General features: G+C 34.2%; 1 protein-coding gene across 2 annotated transcripts in view; it reads left to right on the forward strand.

Annotated features, from left to right (window-relative positions):
- Nucleotides 1–25,647, forward strand: part of LOC145684317 (ATP-binding cassette sub-family C member 5-like) — a 247,495-nt gene that overhangs the window by 144,716 nt on the left and 77,132 nt on the right. For both annotated transcript variants that reach the window (XM_081756504.1, XM_081756503.1), the window contains exons 12-20: nucleotides 1,770–1,921; nucleotides 4,721–4,847; nucleotides 6,126–6,322; nucleotides 7,769–7,918; nucleotides 11,165–11,291; nucleotides 16,934–17,079; nucleotides 17,575–17,699; nucleotides 19,715–19,866; nucleotides 22,714–22,836. In XM_081756504.1, coding sequence (XP_081612630.1) covers nucleotides 1,770–1,921; nucleotides 4,721–4,847; nucleotides 6,126–6,322; nucleotides 7,769–7,918; nucleotides 11,165–11,291; nucleotides 16,934–17,079; nucleotides 17,575–17,699; nucleotides 19,715–19,866; nucleotides 22,714–22,836 — 1,299 coding nt within the window. The remainder of the gene's footprint in view (nucleotides 1–1,769; nucleotides 1,922–4,720; nucleotides 4,848–6,125; nucleotides 6,323–7,768; nucleotides 7,919–11,164; nucleotides 11,292–16,933; nucleotides 17,080–17,574; nucleotides 17,700–19,714; nucleotides 19,867–22,713; nucleotides 22,837–25,647) is intronic.

Genomic DNA, 25,647 nt, shown 5'->3' on the forward strand with positions numbered 1-25,647 from the left:
GAGGCCTTCCCTGCAAAATAAAATAAGAAATAGTCTTCGTATACTGCATTTTTGTCTTAAAAAGTAGACAAAAACTTTAATTTTAAAAAAATGCATTTGATTTTTTTTAATGTGTTACTAAAAGGCACATACACTTTACATTTTGTTTGTTTATTAAACAGTAAAATTCAACTTTGTTTTACAATTTTAGTTAGATTTAAATGACTCCAAGTGTTTGTCAAAAATGAAATAATGATAAATTGTAGTGTGAAGTGAATACTCAGAAACAGTACGGTAAAGTTTTGAAAACAGGTTTTAGGCTTACAAGCATACAACCAACATAAATGAGGCTCAACAATGTATAATTTTTTAAAAATAGTTGATCTTTTTTTTAAAGTTAAACTCGCTTTGGTGCTCGCTATCTAAGCAAAACCAGTTTGTTACTGTAGAGATTACTCCACCTTCACCTCCATAGCGCCAAAAACTGCCTTTTTTCACAATTGGAAACAAACTTTTGTGCTACTTCTTTCATATCTGCTTTGTCTAACATTGTTTCATGAACGTAACAAACTGGTATACGGTCGAGCTTCTTTTGGGTCATAGTTGACCGAAGATACTTGAAATATTGGGAACAGGTCAAAACTCCCACAGCCAAACCCCCACACTCAAGAAATGTCAAAACGCCCACACAAACGGACAAATCTCCCAAATGCACGAACGGTCATAACTCCCACAGCCAAAACCCCCACACTGGTAATCGGTCATAACCTATAACGGTCATAACTCCCACACAAATGGACAAAACTCCTACACATAGCAACGGTCACAATCCTCACATAAATGGACAAAAGCCCCACACAAATGAACAAAACTCCCACATGCAGAAATTGTCACAACTGCCACACAAATGGACAAAACCCCCACACAATCGGACAAATCTCCCACACTCTGAAATGATCCTGGTTGCATGTCTTGCCCTTGTACTTTTTAATAACATTTTTTATTCCACTTAAACTGATGTTGCAACTATTCTTCTTGCACTGTTTTCTAATGACAGAAACACTAAAGTGGACGTCATAAAGAGCCGCAACAAATACGTGCAATCACAATCATTTCAGAGTGTGGAGGATTTGTCCGATTGTGTGGGGGTTTTGTCCATTTGTGTGGCAGTTGTGACAATTTCTGCATGGGGGAGTTTTGATCATTTGTGTGGGAGTTTTGTCCATTTATGTGGAGATTATGACCGTTGCTATGTGTGGTTGTTTTGTCCATTTGTGTGGAAGTTATGACCCATTGTGTGGGCGTTTTGACATTTCTTGAGTGTGGGGGTTTTGACCTAGACCCGAAATATTAGGGAGACGAAAACCGTTTTATAAATATTGGGGGCACGTCCCCGGTGTCTCCGGTGAGATTACCGCCCGTGACTGTGTTCCGCTTGTTATGTTTGCAAAAAAAAAAAAAAAAAAAAAAAAAATCTCGAAAACTATGCTGGAAAACTTACAGTCACGTATACCATTTTGTTCAACTGAATGCAATCTATCCAGTTGGTATATCTCTAATCTTTGATTTTTTTTTTCTTTCGAAAAATGCTGACAATATTGTAGACTGTGCAGTTTATACTTTATTGTAAGCATTTTATTTAATACGATATTGTAAAATAAACATTGTCTTTATACAGTATGATGATGTTAGAATACAAACCCATATTACTTCAATTTTATTGCTATTCATTACTTTCAATTACATAAGAAACTTTTTAAAATTGATTTAATATGTCTAATTTATTACAGAATATAATGACACTGATTGAAAGAAATAATTCCCAATACATACCAAAACCTATTGACAAATCAGTCGCATTGTGTATTACCAATGGACATTTTACATGGACTTCTAATCATAATACAAAAGCCTCAAAAGGAAAACCAAAGAAGGATTTAAGGTTAGTGACATTATATTATTTACATGTTTATTGTTTACAAGTAGGCGAAACGATAAACGAAATAAGTAAATAAATTGGACACATTGTACCCATGTCAGACTGAGCAAAACGCAGAATACGAGGGTGATTTAGAAAGTATGCCTGCCTTCAGGTGATATCTTTATTTCTGTTTGACAGATAGCAGCCATATAGGTATCAGTGGAAAGCTTGTAATGTCAGCTACAAATGCTGGCATCATTTTTCGATTTAGTCCCCATTACGGGCAACACACTTGCGCCAACGTGAAACAAAGTATTTAGTGCTGTCGGCGAAGAATTGTAGTGGCTGCTGCCGACACCATTGCAGAACTGCTGTTTACATCTCCGCGTTACAGCTGTACCGTTTGCCCTTAAGATGATCCTTGACTTGGGGAAGAGCCAAAAGTCGCAGGGTGCAAGATGCGTATTATAGGCAGGATGAGGCAGAATGACAACAACACTTTGCCAGCAGATGGAACAACTTTGATTATTTTGGAGGGGGAGAGAACGTGCGGTGGTACTCCATCGACGGACGCTTCGTTTTCGGGTCGTAATGGTGTATCCAAGACTCGTCGCCAGCGATTAATGTTCCTGGGTGCAAACCCTCCGCAGTCAGAAATTCAATGACAGCCCTCTGTTTCAACCGGACGTGAGCACTGGATGCTATGGATTGTTCCATTACTCTGGAACGAGAAAAGATAGGAAGGTAAAACAAGTGACATTCTATAGCTTAAACATCAGTGCATTAATGATAAACAGTTCAGAGTGTTTGCCATACTATTGGCCAAGTAGTGGGCTTGGACGCATTACTTTCTGAATCACCCTCGTAGTTATAAATATATTGGAATAAAACATATTATATAGAAGGTTGCTACCTAGAATTAGAGAAATAGAGATTAAGAATGCTGAGTGTTTTGTAAAAAGTGGTTAATAGACAAATATATACAATATATGTGTATATATAGTTATTTAGAATTCTAGGAAGAACTTAAAACTTGATCAAACTACTTGCTGAGAAATACAATATTTTTTATTTAAATCTACACTATCTGTGATTGTGTCTGATGAAACCAAAGTTGATAGTTGGCGAAATAGTTACACGTTATGAATTTTTAAAGCAAAATGTATTGTTTTGCTCAGCAAGCAATTTAATCAAAGTTTAAGTCGATAAAAAGCAAAGCTGGTTAATATGAAAAATATTGCTAAAGAAATTCCTGACTTAGAGTAGGAAACACTATGTATTAAACATTTCGAATGTATTGTAAAAAGTGGCCAGTAGGCGAGTATGTGTGTCTGTATTTATATATAATACTATAGAAATACAGGAAGGATTCCTGAAGTGGAGTCATCATCGTCATCATAGGTATTCTGCCATTATTGGCAGGTCACTTGTCGCAATTCAGAAGCTTCCATGCTCCACGTTCTTCCGCTATCCTCTTCTTTTTCAGGTACGATTTCTCTGTTTTGATATCGTCCATTAATTGTAGTCTCCTTCGTCCTCTACCTTTCTTTCCTGCCACCACCCTCTAGCACGTGCCTCATGATACACTTCCTTCTTATTCAATGTCCCAACCAGTTTCTCTTCCTCTTCTTGATAATATCTAAAATTCTTTTCTCCCCTACAATTTCTAAGACTCTTTCATTCGTTTTCCGCTCGACTCAGCTAATTTCCTCCATTCTTCTCCACAACCACATTTCGAAAGCCTCCAGTTGTTTTTCATAATTTTTGTGTAAGGGCCATGTTTCTGCCCCATAAAGTACAATATTCCATACAAAACATTTTATGAATATTTTTCTCAACTCGCTATTCAAGGTCACACAAACTAGCCTTAAACATTATCTTTTGCTAGTTCTTCATTTATTGTAAACTAGGCAAAATATAAATATGGTATGGGATAATCACAATTGTAAACATTATTAACACGTATGCAACTTTAAATGTTGACGTTGTCTATTGCATGTTCTTACTTAATGACAACAAATAATTTTTATTCTTACGAGTGTGGACTAGAGGTGTCATCTTGAAAAATCTCAAATATAAAAGAGTATATGTGAAAGAAACAGTTTTAAGTAAGATAATAAGTGAAAATGAAATAAAATATTTCAGTTTTACGTCCCACGGTTATGCCAGCTAGGCTAAAAGAGACGGTGATGATGAGAAATGAATGCAATGATGGAATGAGTAAAGTGGTAAGAAATGTTAGAACCACGGCAAAACCTATGAACATGGTCTTTGTCCACCACAAAGCCCATTTGGCGCGAGATCGAACCAGGGACTCCGCAAACCAGAGGTGAACCCTCTACCACTGAGTCACCGCGTCCCCTGTAATATAATAGTGATTCGGAATGGGAAATAAATTTCAAGTAATAATAATAATAATAATAATAATAATAATAATAATAATAATAATAATAATAATAATAATAATAATCCGGGTGTGGAAAAGATGACCTTACTAGAAGTTTGCCAAGTAACCAGGATTGGATGGCCGAATTGACTTTAACGTAGCTTATCAGCATCGGGGCTATATAAGACTGATCCTACAATTGAAAGTGATATCCTAACCAGAATTCTTTTCCAACAAATTCCTTTATATTTGTGCTTTGCTGCATTATACTACATGCTTTGTTGTAAGTAATATGAAATAAATGTATTTCAAGCATCATAAATTGGTTTATTTTATTTTTTTGAAGTATGGGAAATACTTTGAATAACCAAATAGTTAGCACTTGTTACTAGTACATCAATTTGACTTTATTTTATTTTGTTTTGCCATTCCAGTTATATTTGGAAAAGACGTAGTTGGTTTAGTGGTTCAGTGGAGGTAGGAAACAATCCAGGATCCAACAATATCAGCTTAAGGACTTCTACGGATACATTAATCGACATTAACATGGTCATTCCAAAGGTATACCACCGTTATTTATGATCAAAAGTATTATCAGAGAAAGAAACATTAAAATCAAAATCTTATCAAATGATAATTACTTTACTTAACGAATGGTAATTACGTAAATAAACAATCACTTGTCAACGAACTTGAAAAAAGTTCGTTACTGAATTCTCTAGGTCTGTGTATCTGTTATTTGCGAATTTTTCAATGTTGAGCCCTCCATTGGATAGAGCATCGAAAACTATCTGAGAGAAGTGATGGAATTTTTTGTGTCACTCGTACCGTTCCCGAGATATTGGCCAAAAAATAGTTCGGATTTCGGGAGATTTAAGGAACCATATCTCGAGAACCATAAGTCATAGGGAGATCATATTGGTGTTAATAAATACCTAAGAGGATGGTGAACATTTTGGTATCAAATAGTAACCGATGGTCGCTGACCAACAGGCGACCGTTCTCCGGATATTGACCAAAAAAGTTCGGATCTCGGGAGGTTTAAGCAACCATATTTCGGGAATCGTAAGGCATAGAGAGATGATATTTTGCTAATTTTTAAATTTTGAGCCCTTCATTTTGAGCATGTGTCTTCGTAAAACAACATATCGTAGAAAGTTTTAACAGAACTCTTAAATAAAATATTGAAAAAAATAGTACTCAAGGAAATTATAAATGGATATATTACTAGAATTGTTTAATGAGTATGATAATAAAATACATAGAACAATTGGTATAAAGCCTGTAGAACTTAATAAGAAAAATTAATTATTTTTAAGTTCGTCCTGGCAATGCTCTTGGAGCTCGTTCGAAACTGGTTTTAATTTTGAATATTTTGAGTAATTTTGCCTCTCAATGGATCTCATGTATTTTAAGTTATACATTAAATTACTAATTTTGTCTCATGCGTATGCGTTCAATGTTTATTAAATTCAATCAAGTAAAAACTGAAACTAGAATTATAGTTCGTTACTTGGAATAGAAAAAAAATCTGAATGAAACAATTCATTTCACAGGAATCATTTCATTTGTTTATTCATCAATTATGGAACAAAATATCCAATGAGTAGCTGATAATATTTATTTGTTGAATCAATGAATTTCTCAGTTAGAATCCTTTTTTGATGAAAAGTAATTAATATTAGGCAACTTACTCATAGATTTAGTGTTTTTAACATATAAGTGAGTATTTCTGAATGTTAAATTTATTAGGTAAAAGACGAATTTGAATTTAATTTTTTTTTTACCTAATTTTCTGTACATTTAAAATGAGATATATGATTTTTTCTCTTCACTAAGGGGAAACTGATTGGTATTTGTGGAGACGCTGGTTCAGGAAAGTCATCCCTTCTCAGAGCATTGCTTGGACATTTGAAGCTTGTCAAAGGACAAATTCGATTGGAAGGTTCCATCGCATACGTCAGTCAACAACCGTGGATTATGAGTGGAACTTTGAGGCAAAATATTCTCTTTCATGAACAGTTCGACGCCAGAAGGTTAGAATAAAATCTAGATGTTCTATATTGGTTGCCATATTGTTAGTTGTCTAGAGAAGTTATAAGTGTAAAATATGGTTAAATTTTTCCTTTGTGATCAGAGGATAATTATTTGAATTTAGGTACTGACAGAACATTTTTTTTTACTTTCACTAAAACGTACCGGTCAATTTTCCATATATATATATATATATATATATATATATATATATATATATATATATATATATATCTATATATATATCTATATCTATACGAGGGCCGTTCGGAAAGTAACCTCCGATTGATTAAAAAGAAGCACCAAATTAAATAAGAATATATATATATATATATATATATATATATATATATATATATATATATATATATATATATATATATATATATATATATATATATATATATACATCTATTTTTCAACGTAGTTTCTATAAACATTCAAGCACTTATCATATCTTTGCACTAGCTTAGAAATTCCATCAGCATAAAAATTTTCCGCCTGTGCCTTGAGCCAGCCTGTAACCGCATCTTTCACCTCCTCATCGTCACCAAAGCGCTGAGATCATATAACACAGTCATGGAAATTCGTGGAAATTCATCGGAAAACTCCCGAGATTGTGAAACGTCGATTTTCACGAACTTTTCCATCAATTTTCTGAACGAGTTCATCAATAACCACTGATGACCTGCCACTACTCTCTTCGTCATGAATGTTCGTTCGTCCAGTTTTAAATGAACGAACCCATTCATGAACAACTCTTTCACTCATCACACTTGGTCCATACACGGCACAAAATTCCCGATGAATAGCTGCTGCCGAATATTATTTTGCCGTAAAAAAAAACAAAAAAAAAAAAAACGTATAACAGCTCGCACTTCGTACTTGGCGCGGTTTTCTATTGCAGCACACATTTTGAGACGCTACAAAAGTGAAACTACTGATCAGACAACCTTTACTCTACCACAGCTGAATGCAGATTGATCTACCGCGTACGTCTGTGGGAAGGTAGTAGCGCTGCTCACACTACTTCACGCACAGTGACTAATTGGACGTTACTTTCCGAACGTGCCTCGTATTATATATATTCTGAATATACGACAAGTTTTTAGGAAGTAGGGTATTTTAAATTGGATATAATGTAAGTATGGTATTACTTGCATACTTGCAACTATCGTCATACGCTGTTTTTTTCTTTTTTAAAGATATTTGTCAGTTGGTGTACTTTTTACCTATCGACAACTACGAAGTGAACATACTAAAAACTTAATGTCACAATATACATTACGTATACTGAGTGTATATCTATGTAACCATCTAACCTATGCAATTTCAAAACTTGCTGTCATGTTACTTTAACTTTGTTAGAATAGAATCACAATTTAATCTGCAATAGTTTCATTTGTTGGAAGCTAAGGTAAATAATGGCTTCTGTCTTAATTATCTAGGTACTACAACGCCATTAAGGATTGCGCTTTGAGCAATGATATCAATATATTACCCAAAGGAGATGCTACAGAGATCGGCGATCAAAGAATTAAACTAACGGAAGCTCAGAAGCAGCGCATAGCACTGGCGCGGGCTCTATATTCAAAAAGGTAACCCATTTTATTATATTATTATACTATAAACCTGAAACAACATGATTTTGAGATATCCCCATTAACAACTAAATACAATGAATGATATGAATAATTATCTGCAATGAATATCCTGAATTAATATAATACAATGCAAACTCTTATGCGGCTGTTTTCTAGACACATTTTAAAAGACATTTAAGATTCAGATGATCCTCCTTCTCCTCTCTCTCTCTCTCTCTCTCTCTCTCTCTCATTCTCTGTTTTTTTCTCTTTCTCTCTGTCTGTTTCTGAAACTTGGATCTATGGTTTAGCCAAGGGTAATAATTAGACACGTCTATGATGTCTATGTACACTCATGTTCAAAATTATTGTCACATATCTATAACTGTTTTCTTGTAAGAATATAATTTGATAATGATTTTGCAGGGTGCTTTGAATACTGATACTGTGTGTATAATTGGGAAATGTATATTTGTGGTAAATTTCATAGGAAAAGAATTATAAATACGAAAATTAGAATGAGTAAAACAAAATGTTGATAAATGGACAAGAAAGTTTTATTTTCGTTTTATTGTTCTTATTTACTGCTCTTTTGACATAAAATTTGCCACATACATGTCTTTGCCGATTATACACATACTAACATTATAAGAAATACCTGGCGAATTTGTTATCAAATTATATTCCTACAACAACATATTTATAGACACGCGACAATAATTTTGGACGTGAGTGTACCATTTTATCTATTGTCAAGCACTGTCAAGTATTATAAAAGCCATTTTTTTCCACTAGCAAGTACTTCCAAGTATTATAAGTGCTATTTTCTCCATTAGCAAGTACTACTTAGTATTATAAGAACCATTTTCTCTATTAACATGCATTGGTAAATAGTATAAATGATATTTTGTCCATTAGCAAGTACTATCAAGTATTATACATGCCATTTTATCCATTAACAAGTACTCCCAAGTATTATAAGTTACATTTTCTCCATTAACAAAGACCGCCAAGTATTATAAGTAACTTTCTTTTCCATTAACAAGTACTACCAAGTCCATTGTTAAGTACTGCCAAGTATTATAAATAAAATTTTGTCCATTGTCAAATATTTCTAAGTATTATAAGTGACATGTTATCCATTATCAAGAACTGCCAAATATTATAAGTGCCATTTTGTTCATTCTAAATTAGATATTATTTAATTGAGAACTATAATGTCCAAAATCCATTCAGATCCTCCCCTATATGATTCGAATTAAGGATCCTAGCGTGGGAACATGATAAGCAAAATAGAAATAGAAAGAAAATTATATGATAGTTATGCACACTAGGAAAGATATCTATATCTATGAGCTTTCGAGTCTGAGTGGCTCGTCTAAGTATAGAAAGAAAGGAAGAAAACATTCAATACGGCTGACAATGACAAACGATCTAACATCTGTTCTAGTACTATTTTTCTTTTTTCACTTCTTTTTACTCTCAGATGATGTTCCACTCTGTCTCGAAATTAAATGATTATATTTGGTTTCGTCATGCAAGTATCTTTAAATATATACAAGTATATAATAAACATTCTAGGCACACATTAATCTCGAAGCTGGTATGGGTAATAAGTTATTTATAAAAAAAATCAGATAGAAGTATAGAATGGATACACACAAAAGTAAGCTATAAGTACGTTCGCTGATACTTCAAACAGCGAGGAGAAAAATTTAAACACTACTACTACTACTACTACTACTATTACTATTACTACTACTACTACTACTACTACTACTACTACTACTACTACTACTACTACTACTAATAATAATAATAATAATAATAATAATAATAATAATAATAATTATTATTATTATTATTATTATTATTATTATTATTATTATTATTATTTAAGAACCAGATAGTATCTACAAAGCTCTTTACATGAACTAAAGAGTATGCAAAAATGTACCAGGTAAGCCAGATAATATCTACAAAGCTGTTTACATGAACTGAAGACTTTCAGTATCGTGTATAAATTTGGGTGCTCAACAATTACAACGTCATATACTGCACATCCAAATTTGTGCTCCATAAGATGATGTTTGGATACGGTTATCAGCTTAATCAATAGCGCTTTTTAGATCTACCTGGCTTACTTCATACATTTTTTTTATATCCTTCATGGTCTTATTAATAAAATTCAGGAAAGTAGGGGAAAGTCGTATAGAATATGCATAATTAGGATTGTCGCTAAACAATATGATATCCATATATTGTCTTCAATTATTCATTCATGATCATCTTTACTGGTGTTATTAATAGTTGCACCTGACATGATGTTTTTATATGCTATACACAAGGGCGCCCATCAGCAGGGCAAGGTGGGGCGATTGCCTCCATAGAGGAAATTGTATTTCGGAAGATCGAAAACACAATAGAATTTTTGGAATATTTATCGCAAAATTTGAAACTATATTTCGCTTATACTTGCGCCCCTCTGGAAACTACAACATGGGCGCCCTTGGCTACACATGTTGCTTAAATGTAGATGTTAAATAGTGTTATGTATAAATTGGTTTCTTATATATAATTAGAATGTAATATTCCACAGCAGCAGTAACTAAAGTTTTCTGTAAATTGTCCAGAAACTTAAAATTGCTTATAAACTGTTATTGTTTTGAATTTTATTGTATTGTCTTTCTGTATTATGTAAAATATAGTCCGCCGCCATTTGCATAAAAAATGTAACAAGCTGAAATTAGTTCTGAGTCGCAATTATCACTTCGTTTTAATTCATTGTGTTAAGTATTGGGACGAACAAAATGTCGTATTGCCTGAATAATTAACAAATGATTGAATAATAAAAACTAAAATTAAATTGATAATAAGTTGTACGTAAAATGTTTAAAGTTTGGATATGAAAAGAAGTGATTTTCAATTGTTTATCTACGCATTTTATTTCGGTGTATTATTTGCATATTTTTCATGTTCACAAGAAACTTGATTGTTTTTACAGTTAACTGTATTTATGTAAACATTTGATCAAGATGTTAGAAGTCAAGAACTATAAAATTCTTGTAAAATATTTCATGAAACCAATCACACAAAACACACTCGTACACTACGCCATCTTCCATTCCCCAACAATTTATATTGTCTTACTGCTGAAGGATTGTTCTTAAACTCTATAGAAACAATAAAACAAAATTTATAGTCATTTCTTTGTTTGCATGTTTCTTCATATAATTAATAGTAGTAATTGTATTTGGACAGGGATATATATTTACTGGATGAACCACTTTACCATATGGAACCATCAACGGCTATTAATGTCTTCGAGAAAGCAGTTTTAGTTGGTCTTACGGGGAGGACTGTTATTATCGCATGCAACGAAATTAGAGTAAGTATAATATTCTGACTTTATAGCATATACTAGAATACTTCAATACACCATTAGGATTTCACTAACATCTACAATTACTTAAATTATATTTGTTTTAATTATAACTAGCATCAAGTACCCGCTTCGATAGGTTAAATTAAGAAAAAATATTAACATGTTCCGTTAGTCAGTCTCTTTGTATTATTACTAAAGCGCTCTTTGATATCGGTCATTTTCGATTATTTATATATATATATCTCCCTTCCATCCCCATGTTGCTGGGCCCGGCATCGGAAGTGTCACTGTTCATCTCAGCGACCCCGAAAACTTTGAATTCGACACTGATATTGGTCATTTCGATCATTTTTATATATCTTCCTCTTCTCAAGTTGCGAGGCTGAATTTGAACTTAAACGGTATCAGAAGTATTACTGTTCATCTCAGCGACCTGGAAATCTATAGATTTGCCACTAATATCTGTCATTTTCTACCATTTCATATATATATATATATATATATATATATATATATATATATATGTATGTATGTATGTATGTATTGTGGCAGAGCCTGTATTTTCATGTAGCAGAGCCCATATTTAATGATTAATTTTATGTATGTTTTGAAATATCAATTTTATTAAAGATTTTAATTTTTGTTTGGCGAAGGAGTAAAAACAAGGAAATAATTTATGTTAATCTAAATAATCTTACTAATGCCATTCTCGCTAAATTTGTACGATTGTATTGTCAGCTTTTTAAAATCATCGAAGCACATTGTTCGCTGTCTGAGAATTCAGGAACTGAATTCTGAAAATGTGTAAGTGAGAGCAATCTACAGAATTTACTAGGTTGCATTTGTACAATTATTGTGAACAAGAAAACACATTCACGGGTATGTAGAAATTGTCTAGAATCATGAGACCAGAGCATTCCAAGTATTGCAGTTGTTGTTTGCAACAAGGAAGCGACCTCGTTTTCCCGAAGAAAGAAGGGCACACGTGCCTGACGTCAGTTGACACAGTCAAATTCCTTGGGACAAGAGTTCAACAAAAACGGAGGGACGAGAGGTCTCGGGACTCTCAGAAGGCTTAGGCTCAGAGACTACGTTTAGCGAACTAACGTTGGTATTAGTTATCGAGTACATCGGACGCAGAGCTGAACCAGATCATCGTCACCAATGATTGCAGTAGGGTGTCTTAACCAGTGAGACACTATTCCAATAAAGATATCAACTTGGCGATATCTACCATCCAGAGACCACACCAGGAGAGGACCACCAAGGACCACCAGCTGAAGTTAAACCCGAGGTATGTGTAACCTTAATAACAGTGATCAACCACTCAATGCTTGGTATGCGTTGCTCTTCTGGCAAACATTCTAGATACCCGAATTTGAACATCACATATTTACACCGCAACACAAGTTATGAAAAATATAACCATCAATCATTAATTCGATATCAGTTGTCATTTCTTGGTAATTTCCTGTAAAGACATGGTTGAATCATCAACCTCTCGCTTAGTAATAGTAAACGTTCCCACTCATTCTAGATGGTGAGTGGAAGGTGATCTTCTCAGTTCAACATTTTCATCCCCGTTCTAAAGACACGAACTGAGGAGGTTGTCAATATATATATATATATATATATATATATATATATATATATATATATATATATATAGTGTGTGTGTGTGTGTGTGTGAGTATGTATGTATGTATGTATGTATGTTTCTATACCCGTCCCCTCACGCAAGTTGCAGCGCTGAATTTGGATTTAAACAACATCGGAAGTTTCACTGTTAATCTCAGCAACCCCAAAAACTATAGTTTCGATACTAATATCGGTCATTTCCAATCATTTTTAAATGTCTCTCTCCCTCCTCCCTTAAGTTACACCGTCAAAGTGATATGACAAAAAACCATCTCAGATTTGAACTTCATCTAGGTTGAAAATATGATCAAGATCGGTCCGGTGGTTCGAGTTATTAAGTTTTATTTTTATGTATATTCCCTCCCCCTCCCCTCCTCTAAGTTCTACCGTCAAAGTGAATAGTTAAGTACCATCCCAGGTCTGAACCTCATCTATGTTGAAAATTTGATTGAGATTCGTCGGGTGGTTCAAGAATGATAAAGTCACAAAGACAGTCACTTTTATTTTCTATTTTTTAACATATATCTCCCCCTCCCCCTCCCCTCCTCTAAGTTCTACCGTCAAAGTGAATAGTTAAGTACCATCCCAGGTCTGAACCTCATCTATGTTGAAAATTTGATTGAGATTCGTCGGGTGGTTCAAGAATGATAAAGTCACAAAGACAGTCACTTTTATTTTCTATTTTTTAACATATATCTCCCCCTCCCCCTCCCGTATATTGCACCGTCACAGTTAATTCAGGAAAATATCCCAGGCTCGAACCTTATCTATGTTGCGAGATCGGGTGGTTCAATAGTTATCAAGTTTTATTCATTTTCATGTAATCCCGCTCCTCCTCTTCCCTTTTCTGAGATCTACCTTCGAAGCGAAATGATAAAAAAAAAAAAAGAACTTTCCAGGCTCGAACCTAATCTATGTTGAAAATTTGGTTAAAATCGGTCGGGTGGTTCAAGAGTTATGAACTCATGAAAATAATCACTTTTATATTGAATTTTGTATATCTCTCCCTCATCACCCTCCCCTACGTTGCTCCGTCAAAGTGAACTGATAAGAAAACATCTCAGGCACGAACCTCGTCTGTGTTGAAAATTTGATAGAGATTTGTCGTTTGGTTTAAGAGATTTAGGGTCACAAACATAGTCACTTTCAATTTTATAATGTAGATAATAAAGCAAGAATGAAATCTTGAATTTAACTTAGTACGTCATCTTTTACTTTTACCCAAATTTTCCATAATTATTGTTTGTTGCTTTTGACGAAGTGGGGGGAAGGGCACGGTGGCTCACTGGTAGAGCGCTTACCTCTGGTGCGTGGGGTCGCGGTTCGATCCCCTGCCAAGTAAGTTTGTGGTAAACAACATCGTGTCTATGGGTTGTCTCAGGATACTCCCATTTCTTCCACATTCTCATTCCACCAGCGTTATTCACTTAAATCAATCATCATCTCGCTTAGCCTAACGGACCTTAAACGTTAAACTGAAAGATTTCATTTTCATTGACTCGACACACACACTAAAAAAGAGATTTCATCTAGTTACACTTCTGTTGTTTTCCAAAATTACTAGTACATTATCTTGTTTAACGTTGTAAAGGGTCGGAAAAAAACAGAAATTTTACAATTTTTTCGAAGGTGACAAAAAAATGGAGTAACATTAGAAAAAAGGAAAATCTTTAGTTTTTAAATCTGTTTAGCAGTTCTTTGTTACGCACTATTGTAAAACTAAATATGAGTAGCAAATTTTATAAAATATCCTGTTCGTGTTGCATGTAGTTGCGTTATCTACAGTTATTGCTGCGTGAAGTGGAATTTATTCCTAGTTCCCATACCCTTTGGAATTAGTATTTCTTTTAGAAACTATGTTCCGGGGAGGCACATTTCGTATTCCGGAGGGCACTGCTGGTACTATTCTATTTATTGTTATATTATAGACATATTATTTTGGTCTCCTCCGGGAGGCACTCTCAGAGCTCCGGGGGGGGGGGCAGTGCCCCACTAAAAACATATCTGGAAGAAACACTGTTTGGAATGCAGATATAATCAAAGAAGAAAAAACTATTCTTTAAAGCAAAGATATAGATATATTTATTAACTGAGGGCTTAATTATCTGATTTTGAGTATAATGATTTTCTATTGATATGAAAATCTATTAAATATTGGAACTTTAAATTCATTGTTTTTGCTAACGTATTGTTAGAAGCATTATATTTAAAGTCAAAATGAAATGATAATTTTTAGTTTAATGTCCCACGGTTATGTCCTTTAGGCTAAAAGGGCTATTATTATTATTATTATTATTATTATTATTATTATTATTATTATTATTATTATTATTATTATTATTATTATTATTATTATTATTATTTTGTGCTCTTCAACCTAGAAGCAAACCTGGAATCACGTGCGCCAAAGATATGCAAAATTCAGGAGGTTTTAGCATTATATGTGAACGATAATATACATGAAAATCGTTCGATTTCGTTCAGACACACGGAACTTATATGGAATAACAACGTTTCGAAAAAATAAAAGATAAAAATAAAAAATCTATCCCTATATTCATTGAGTGAACAATATACTCGAATCTCTTAACTTTAGAAGAGTTACTCAACCCTTTACGAACTCCCAATATTTGACATAAATAATGAAGACGAACCAAAAATATGATGAAGTTGAGCACAAAACACTCACTATTTCTTCGCGTATAGTTGTTGCAGCGTTGTCACACTCCTTGCTTAGGATGTAGTGGTTGGACTTGAATCACACAAGATCTCGATAGTGTACCAAAGAAAATATCTAAATAACAAGATAGTGAATTAAGAATTTTGAGAAATAACAGAAATGTAACCGAGCGGAATTTCGTTTCTCGTCCTAACAGACAGTAGTTACCGAAAATTTGGGTAAAAATAAAAGACATACTAAGTCAAATATTTTATTATTAGTATACATTAATATACAAGTAGGTAAAGAAAAATAAATACGTTAACATTTTATTTTCGCTTTAGTTGCCGATATTCAGTGTAAATCAATAAAATTTATTTTTCATTATTATTATTATTATTATTATTATTATTATTATTATTATTATTATTATTATTATTATTATTATTATTATTATTACGAGGGCTGTCCAGAAAGTCCCAGACGTTTAGGCCTATTATGGCAGTAGGCGGGGCTAGAGTCACCATCCTGCCACACTCAGTACGCATCCAGCTGTGGCAGCTTGAGGACTATGCCGCTCTTACTGTGCTTTTTGTGGCGTGTTATAATGTGCGTTGCAATAGAAAATCCCGCCTCTTGTGAGGTGCGTTCTGTGGTTAAATTTTTGTTGAAAAAAAAAAAAACAAGCCAATTGAAATTCATCGCCAACTGTGTGAAGTGTACGTAGGTGTTGTTTGTTCACGACAACGCACCTTCACACACGGCCAAGCGTATCCGAGAGCTCTTGGATGGGAGGTGTTTCATCGTGTACCATACAGCTCGGATTTGGCGCCGAGTGACTACCACCTCTTCCCAGCTGATGAAGACATGACTCGCTACACAACGTTTTGATACTGATGCCGAACTGTATGCCGGTGTAAGCCAGTAGTTGGAATCGCAGGCTAAAGATTTCTACCGTGACGGTATTGAAAAGCTTGTGCCACGGTATGATAAGTGCCTTGATTTGCATGGCGATTATGTGGAAAAGCAGCTTAAGAGTGTCCCTTTCGAATATATATAATATAATTTGGTTTGTTTATTCTGTTACTTTTTTATTTCGAAATGTCTGTTACTTTCTGCATAGTCCTCGTATTATTATTATTATTATTATTATTATTATTATTATTATTATTATTATTATTATTTTATGAGTTCTGTCATATTTTTCGTTTAAGATGGGTTTGCTCTACTATTAGTGTGTTCATATAAATAAACTAATTATTTTGTTATTTGAATAATATCTTATGTTCGCATATAATATTCTATGAAAATCGATTTATTCTTCTTTTCTTAATACTTATACTTTCAGTTTCTGAATCGTTGTGATGAAGTTTACTTTCTGAAAGATGGAAGAGTTATTGAATGTGGGACCCATGAAGATTTAATGGCCTACAACGGAGAATATGCATTGAAAGTGAGAAGATTAGTTACTGAAAGGGAAGATCAACATATGGGGTAAATTTTCGTTTCATATTGAAATAATTTTGTATTGAATTGCTTTCATTGATTCCTTTAAAAGACATGGTCTCTACCCTATAAGCAAACTTCAATACTGAGCAGGTATTTGTGTAATAAAGAGAATGTCTTTCACATTTATTGTTTACTTAATAATAAAATGGTCCTTATTATACCCGTAAAAGTTTATTTTAAGAACTGTTTCCATCATCAGTCACGAAGTATATTAAAAAAAAAAGAGAGAGAGAGAGAACCTCCAAGAATTCACATAACTAATATTCAAAATAAATAGGAATGTCATGTTTACCACGTGAAGGAATTTGGTTTGTATGTCGTGATATTTTCTCAATATTGAAACCAGAAGTTACAGTATTTGATTTGTTCTCTGTGATATACCTAAATATATGTTATATACTGAATGCATATTATTGTACTTTAACTGTACAATTTTCTTTTTATTGAGGTTCAAAATACTTCTTTTTATCATTTACACAGGTTAGATATCCCCGTAGAGAATCTCACTGATAGTGTGTTTACTTTAAATCAAGTACCACTGCCTGTAATGGGAAGCAATGCAAGTAATCCATCTCAATTTGGACTTGATGACGAAGAAGTTATAAGTATGTATACCAATTTAATAGTTTCAGTAATATACGAGGGTCATCCAGAAAGTAACAGACATTTCGAAATAAAAAAAAGTAACAGAATAAATAAACCAATTTGTATTATATATATTTGACACGTACACTCTTAAGCTATTTTTTTCACATAATCGTCAAGCAAATTAAGGCATTTATCATACTGTAGTAAAAATCTGCCACCTGCAATTTCAACTACTGGCTTACACTGGCATGCAGTTCGGCCTCAGTATCAAAACGTTGTGTAGCGATCCATGTCTTCATTGCTGGGAAGAGATGGTAGTCGCTCGGCGCAAAATCCGGGCTGTATGGTGGGTGATCGAACACCTCCCATCCAAAACGATCCAAGTGCTCTCAGGTATGTACAGTTATTGTTCAAATCAATGAACGATCCCCTCACTCGACCTTCACTCATTATTCCATGTCCGTACTCTTCACACAGTTGGCGATGGACTTCAATTGGCTTGTGGGTTTTTTGCCAACAAAAGCTAATCACAGAACGCATCTCAGAAGAAGCGAGATTTTCTATTGCAACGCACACTGTAACCAGGGTTGAATTCAGGGGGTAGCCCGGGGGGAATCTCCCCCCCGAAGAAACTTCATTCCCCCCCGGAGAAACTCAAAAAATTTCAGTCACAAATGTAGAAATTACTTCACCCAATTATTTGCTTTCTTTCCGTGCACGTGCACACGAAATTCGATCTCTCAATATACATATAAATGACGCAGACCCATTCTATATAAATATTAAACATGTAACATCTAAGATAGAATACCAAATAGTCAATAAAACTTGTATTTCTTAACGCTATGACCGAGTTTGACAGAACATGAAATTGTCAACTGTTGAAGAAAGGTTTGTATTTTAGTCGGTACTATACTCTCGCCCTAGTTTGTATATTAGTAACTAGCACTAGCACAGATTGAGATAGGAAAGGAAAGATAGGGAAGATCTTTCGATCATTCCATGATCTCTGATGTCAGCAGACTTCAGTTCTTGAAAATGTACAGTTCTTGCATTATTTGAAATAAAGCGCCTAAATCCCATTTCTCGCATCGGAAGTATCAGACGTAAATGTGTTTGACGATTGTTAAAGTAAACACATCTTTCTTTAACTAAAAATAAGTCAGTTAAAGGGTGAGATTCAGAGGGATCAGGGAGGAACAGTTATCCCTCCTGGGTGCGAGATTTATATATAATGTATCAATATAATAGTAGTACATAAGTGAAAGATTGCTATTGAAAGTTACGAAGATCCTGCTCACTGCTTGCCATGGGGGAGGGGCAAGTGGGCGACGGCCCCGGGTGCCGGAGTAAGGGGCGCAAAATTCGGGAGTGAAAAAGAAAAGAGAAGAAAAACAGAGGAATGAAACATGTGCACATATATAAAATGAAAGGAAAAAAGTAATGAAAAGTGCTCAAAATCTATGAAAAGCAGGGTGTACTTTTTAAAATTTTCTCACCTTTCGCGGCTGGTCTGTCGACCTCATTCATATATACGGGGGTGCCGTCGTATACTCTCGCGCCAAGCGCTGATTTTCCACGACACGACACTAATCCTACTGAAGATTTCGTAAACTAGACTATTGATGTGTATGCAGTGAAGAAACCAAGACTAATATGCTTGATTTAGAATCAGAAGTGTGAGAAAGAATGATAACTTTCTGTTAAGATATTCCTATGTATGTTTGTTTTAGGACAAAAAAATATTTGAGTTAATTTAAATCTTTTTAAAAACTTCTACATTAGTAACAAACACTAACTACTGAATATAGGAAATAATAACAAAAATAGCTACTGTAAATAGAAAATTAGCGATATTTTAATTTCGCCGGGATGAAGACTCTTAATGATTTACTCTTTAATAGTAAAAGTAAATGCTTTTTAGGTGAATTTTTGTCTTTAAATGAATAAAGATTCTCTGGAAAAAGTGTATGAGGTTGAAACAACCTGATCAAACATATATTTTATATTTTTTTTCTTTTTTCGTTTCCAGTGGCTAGTCAAGTGGGTACCGAAGCAGTCTCATACCAGACGTATCATGCCTATATTCAAATGGCTGGAGGATACTTTGTTGTCTTTCTGCTTCTGTTAACATTTCTGTTTCACGTGGGAAGCGCTCCAGTTATTCTTTATTTATCCGCAAAGGTAAATACATTATTTTCTATTTCATTTATGATCAAATATTATGCGACAGATCACACCTAGAGTATTTGTGCACGTTTGTCAAGTCAAAATCGTCACTTGCTAAAAATTAAATTTGAAATGTACTAGTCGTTAATGCTACGTTAGTGCTCCACCCACGTGAAGATATTATCGAATGAAAGTGGCAACATTCACTTGACGTCAAGCTAGAATCGCCACTTTTTTTTTTTTAATATTAACCAAAGTACACAAAGTCAATCGTTAGTGCTTCGTTAGTGCTTCAAGCACAAGTTAGTGCTCTCACCTACGTAAAATTATTAACGAATTAAAGTGGTGATATTCACTTGACGTCAACCCAGAATCGCCAATTGACACTACTTTTGTATATTTTGGACAATATTTTAAAAAGTGGCGATTCTGGCTTGACGTCAAGTGAATATCACCACTTTAATTTGTTAATATCTTCAAGTGGATGAAAGCATTAACGTATTGCTTGCAGCACTTATTAGCACTAACGATTAGGACATTTAATATTTAATTTTTACCAAGTGGTGATTTTGACTTAACAAACGTTATTTGTACAGACGATATATATATAGTATTGTTAAGTAATTTCGTTATTTACAAGTGGCGTTAGACATATGACAGTGTTGTCAGAAGTAGTGGCTTTACGTGAAACTACTTACATCTATATAAGTTTTTCAAGGAAACAAAAAAAATAAATAAATAAATAAAAAAATAAAATAAAATAAAAAATAAAAATAAAAAAATAAAAGATAAAATAAAATAAAAAACCGGTAAGTTGAACCTAATCTAAAATTATGAGAACAGTCGCTTGCATAGTGTAAGTTATTTCACGTTGAATACGTAAAATAACCAGGATCACGGAAGTGGTATTTATAGGATTGTAATGTTAGTACGTCTGTCCGTTAGTTCACACAATATCTGTTGAACGAAAGATACATTTTTATTTCTATTTTTGGCAATAGATAACTAAAGCAATTATCTCGCCCAAATTCGTTATAATGGAGTCAATTCTTCATTGGTAACGGTGACTTACACCCGTCCGTTACTTCATATGATAACGCAACCCATTCCAACAAAAGTATTAATTATTGTTGGCAACAAAAGATTTTTGAACGCCACAGACGTTCATTTCCATCGGTTTTCTCAGAAACTACGCATCAGAATTTAGCCTTAAGAACGCCACTTTATTAAGTTCGATGTGATCTACTATCAATTGATATCAATTTTATCTTTGGATAATACTTTATTTAAATAGGAAGTGAAAATTCGGAGTTCAGCATACTTTTGATGTGTACCTTTTTAAAAACACTGTATATTGTCATCTTGCTAGTGTGATAATGAAGAACTTCACGAGAGTATACTTTAATATCAAGCTCACCTAAATAAGTAGTGTCGTTTTCCTTCAGCATCGGTTTGTAGGTTTATAAAATATTTTTTTCCCTCGATATTTTCGGAACGTGCGCATGAGCTTTTATGCTGACGTATATCATCGTCTACTCAGTGAGATATGTCGATTGGTCTAGCACAATTTGCAGAACTTTACAAGAACTTTGCACAATTTTACAAGAAATGCAAATAAAAGGCAAGTAAGTACTCATCGCAAAAAGCAAAGTATTCTTCTCAGTAGCGTATTTAGCGGAGCTTCAGGGTTTAAGCCCCCCCAAATTTTATTCACTATATTAAAGTAAATGTAATATCTTGCAGACGTTTCACATTTCCAGTAATAAAGTTAGCAAATCCCCTCCCCCCGAAACAAAATCGAAAATACGTCACTGATTCTTCTAGAAAGCGCTTTCGGAAAACTTCATTTCCATCTTCAACTTAGAAACATTTTCGAGGAGTATTTTAAAACAAGGGGGAGAAATATGGATAGGTAAAAAAAAAAAAAAAAAATGGTTAAAAGGATTTTAAAATGCGAAACATGCGCAAATAAGTAGTAAAGAGACTGCTTCAAATCGCATTTAAGTCTCCTTTATACAAATAGAGAGTAGGTTTTTCTTTATGAATGTGGGAGCACATCTTAAAGACAATAACCATAATATTGCTAAATCATGTTTGGTAGAGAAACGCATAAACACAATAACAACTAAACGCAAAATTAAAGAAGCCTATTACATTCATAAAGAAAGAACCTGCACTCAGTTTAGATAAATGAGACATAAATGCAATTTGGAGCAGTCTTTTTACGTCATTTCCGCCGTCTGTAAGGTGATGGAAAACAAACAGTAAACAGTAAACAGTGATAAATGAGTGGCCATTAATATTGGTTCATTTCCGACAAGAGATTTGTGCTTCGCATTTTTAAATCATTTTAAACATTTTTTACCTATCCACATTTCTCCCACATGTTTTAAAATCCTCTTCGAACTGTTTCTAGGCTGAAGATGGAAATGTAGTTTTCTGAAAGCGTTTCCTAGAAGAATACTTCGGTTTTTTGCGGTGAATATTAACCTTTTGTTTATATTTCTTGCTAAATATGATCATTGCTTGCAATACTATGACATTTGGACAATTTTATTTATTTATTTAATATTTTTGTATTGTTTTCTACTAATAATATTGTAGAATTTATTGTATTTTCACTGTACCTTATTCATTGATCTGAAACTCAACGCTTTATTTATTTATTTATTTGTATAGAATTCTGTCTTTAATTGTTTAGCTGATAATTGCCAGCAATTAGTGCTTTAATTATTGGATGCAAGGAAAATAAAATATTAACAATAAGATTTTTGTGAATATGACAACACTTCTAAAATGGTCATACCCAGCATGTTAATGTAAAGAGCTTAAAGTAATTTATTATTGCTATTATTATTTTAGTTCTACGTGAAACACGAGACAAAATCTGAAGAAAATTATGCCCTGAAGTTATATCATCACATTCTCATAGCAATAGTTATTATTTTGGCAAGCAGTTTATTTCGTAGAATTGTCCATGTGAAGGTAAGAGAAACTTGTATTTATATTTCATTTTGTTTCATTTATTTACTCCTGTATAATCAACATATTAGGCTTTCAAAGGTTCACTTTAAATACATAGAATTATTGCACGTTGTGTTAGCATTTCATATTTACAGTTTTTCTATAATAGTCCATAGATGCCTTTCTTTGTGTGTATATATACACTATATATATATATAGTGATCACAAAGTCCAGTTACCCCCTATCACGTGTTCACGTATTCATAGGTTGCATTGTATTAATGTGGGATTATGGCAGAGGACAACTTTGAGGTAGTGACTATTCTTTACTGTTTATTCCAGAGTCTCTGTGTGTACACAATCGTTTTCATAACAGAATATGATTCTCCTCCATGTACGCTGTGACATTCTCCTCAACATAGCTGGCGTGATGGCAGTAAGTGCACGTCGAACAGCATCCTTAAGTTTGTCAACTATCTCATAACGTAGGGCAGCAACCTTTTGTTTAATGAATTCCCATAATGCATTGTCAGAATATGACAGATCAAGAGTTCGGGGTGGTCACTTCAAAGGTTCAGGCAAATGGACAGAACCACGTCCAATCCATTTATGAGGAAATAGCTCATTGAGATATTCTCTAATGGCAATAGCATTACGGGCTGGTTTTTCATCCTGCTGGAACCATACATGACCGAGTAGTGCCCGATTTTGCAGGTATGGAATAAACCAATGACGTAACATGGTAAGATACCCAATATGATTCACAGCATCGTCAAAAATAGCAAGCGAGTTCCAGACATTGCAGCCCAGATCATAACATGCATATCTTCAACAGTGGTAGGCCTATTGTATATATCACACCAGAAAACCACACACTAAACAAACAAACAAACAAACAAAAGAAAGAAACAAAACAAAACAAAGCACAACACATCCGAACCTACGCGCCATCAATCCTCGCTTGTCGCTTCGAACATGTGCTTTTTCTCTCCAATGCGCATGCCCGACACAAGCATCTGACAGGAAAACGGTCTCCTACCATTATTTTAGAAAAACGGTAAACCGTATATTTTTTTTACGGTAGGAGGCACTTATTTTCACGGTTATTGGTTACAGTGATGTAGTGGATTATGTTCAAGTTCTTCATAAAAATATGGATTTTCTTTACTCGAGAAATAAACGTTTCTGGCTTTCGCTCTACGATATATTGCACACTCTTCCGAGAAAAACACTTTCCTCCTTTGAAGGAAGAGCTGTAAAGACATGGAGCATTCGCCCAAAAGCCTGCTGACGTTTCTGCATTTAATATCACTCAATTCGTTTACAAACGAAATTTTAACTGCAAATCCATCGTCATATGTTATTGTAATGTCGAGTATGGGACATCCAATTTTTGTAACCTCTTACGAATGAACTTTCTTGGTGAGCGTTCGATAGACGCTGCAGCCTCCACACACGTTTTCGGTCGTTCTGAGTAGGGCTTATCTTTTATGCATCCAGTTGCAAAGAACTTTTTCTCCCACCGTAAAATTGTTGGTTTTGGAGGGGGAATGTTTCTGAAACCTTACAGTGAAATCATGCTGAATATGTTTCATTGATTTTCCTGTATGGGATCGTTCGTGATACCACGTGCTCATTAAGATCCGTTCCTCCATTGTGTAAGTGGAATGCATCAGCCATGATTTAGGTGTTAATCACCATCTGCAACAATTAGAAACAACAATTCATTAACATGTATGTAATACATTGATGGGGTAACGAATTTTCTGGTCGCTGTGTATGTTACATTAAACTTCATATGGGAATTATTCATTACAAAATTAAGTATACAGAAACATAGTTAGTAAATAAAACAATATATGTTTTATAGGAAATTCTTTAACGCTAGAATATATTTTACTTAACCCTACATTGCACGAATTAACGTACTTAACAGATAAAAATCAAAAGGTGGCTCAAAATATCTATATTGTAAAACTTTGTGTAGTTTTGTCTCATATATAAGGAAGAGGTAGAGCTGTTAATAAAAAGAGCGTCCGGAATCGACTCCCACTACCAGTATTTTTATTATAAAAAGTTTCCTCTATAAAAGTATTTTCACAAAATACTATACAAATTGATCTCTCTAGAATCAAGGTGAGTTATAGGTGGTCTTTGACCGTAAGGTCGCAGACAGGATCTCCAACAGAGCCCCGTAGCAGGCTAAGAGGAGTGGATTTAAGAAACCGATGCTCCGTAGCAAGCAGAGGCGGGTTAAGTGGCCAACAGAGCCCCGTAGCAGGCTAAGCGGCTGAGGTAAGGATTCCCAGACAAAGCCCCGTAGCAGGCTAAGCCAGGAGATAGAATAGGCGTAGTCCCGTAGCAGACTAGAGGCCTGGGGTTAGGTTACTCCAAAAGTCCCGTAGCAGACTAAAGGAGGGTCACCAGAAAACTGGTGCTGAGCTGGATTCTTCTGTCCAATTTATAGCGTCCCTTGGGTGGCGGTGGCGCTGCTGCTTCAATTTTCGTCTTCTGCTCCGTGGGAGGGGCTAAACGTCGTCTGCAGGTGATTGCAGGTCCCCCTGGTGGAAGTTCCGCTTGATGAAGCACGAAGTGGTGTTTATAAACACTTGATGCGTGGATTTGTTTGTAAACAACTTCACATGGGATATTACAATATTTATGGTCTAAAATAATTAGCATGGGAAATATTGTCCTAACTCAGGTATGTTACGGGGAAAGGGGTTGAGACTTCCAGGTAACATTATGCAATAATAGTAACAACGCAATTAACTATTAAAAAGAAAGACGTTTAATATAGTTAGGTAAATATAAATCTATATCAAATGACAG

The sequence above is a fragment of the Thermobia domestica genome, chromosome 4 (genome assembly GCF_964235325.1).
Source record: "Thermobia domestica chromosome 4, izTheDome1.hap1.1, whole genome shotgun sequence".
NCBI classification, from domain to species: domain Eukaryota; kingdom Metazoa; phylum Arthropoda; class Insecta; order Zygentoma; family Lepismatidae; genus Thermobia; species Thermobia domestica.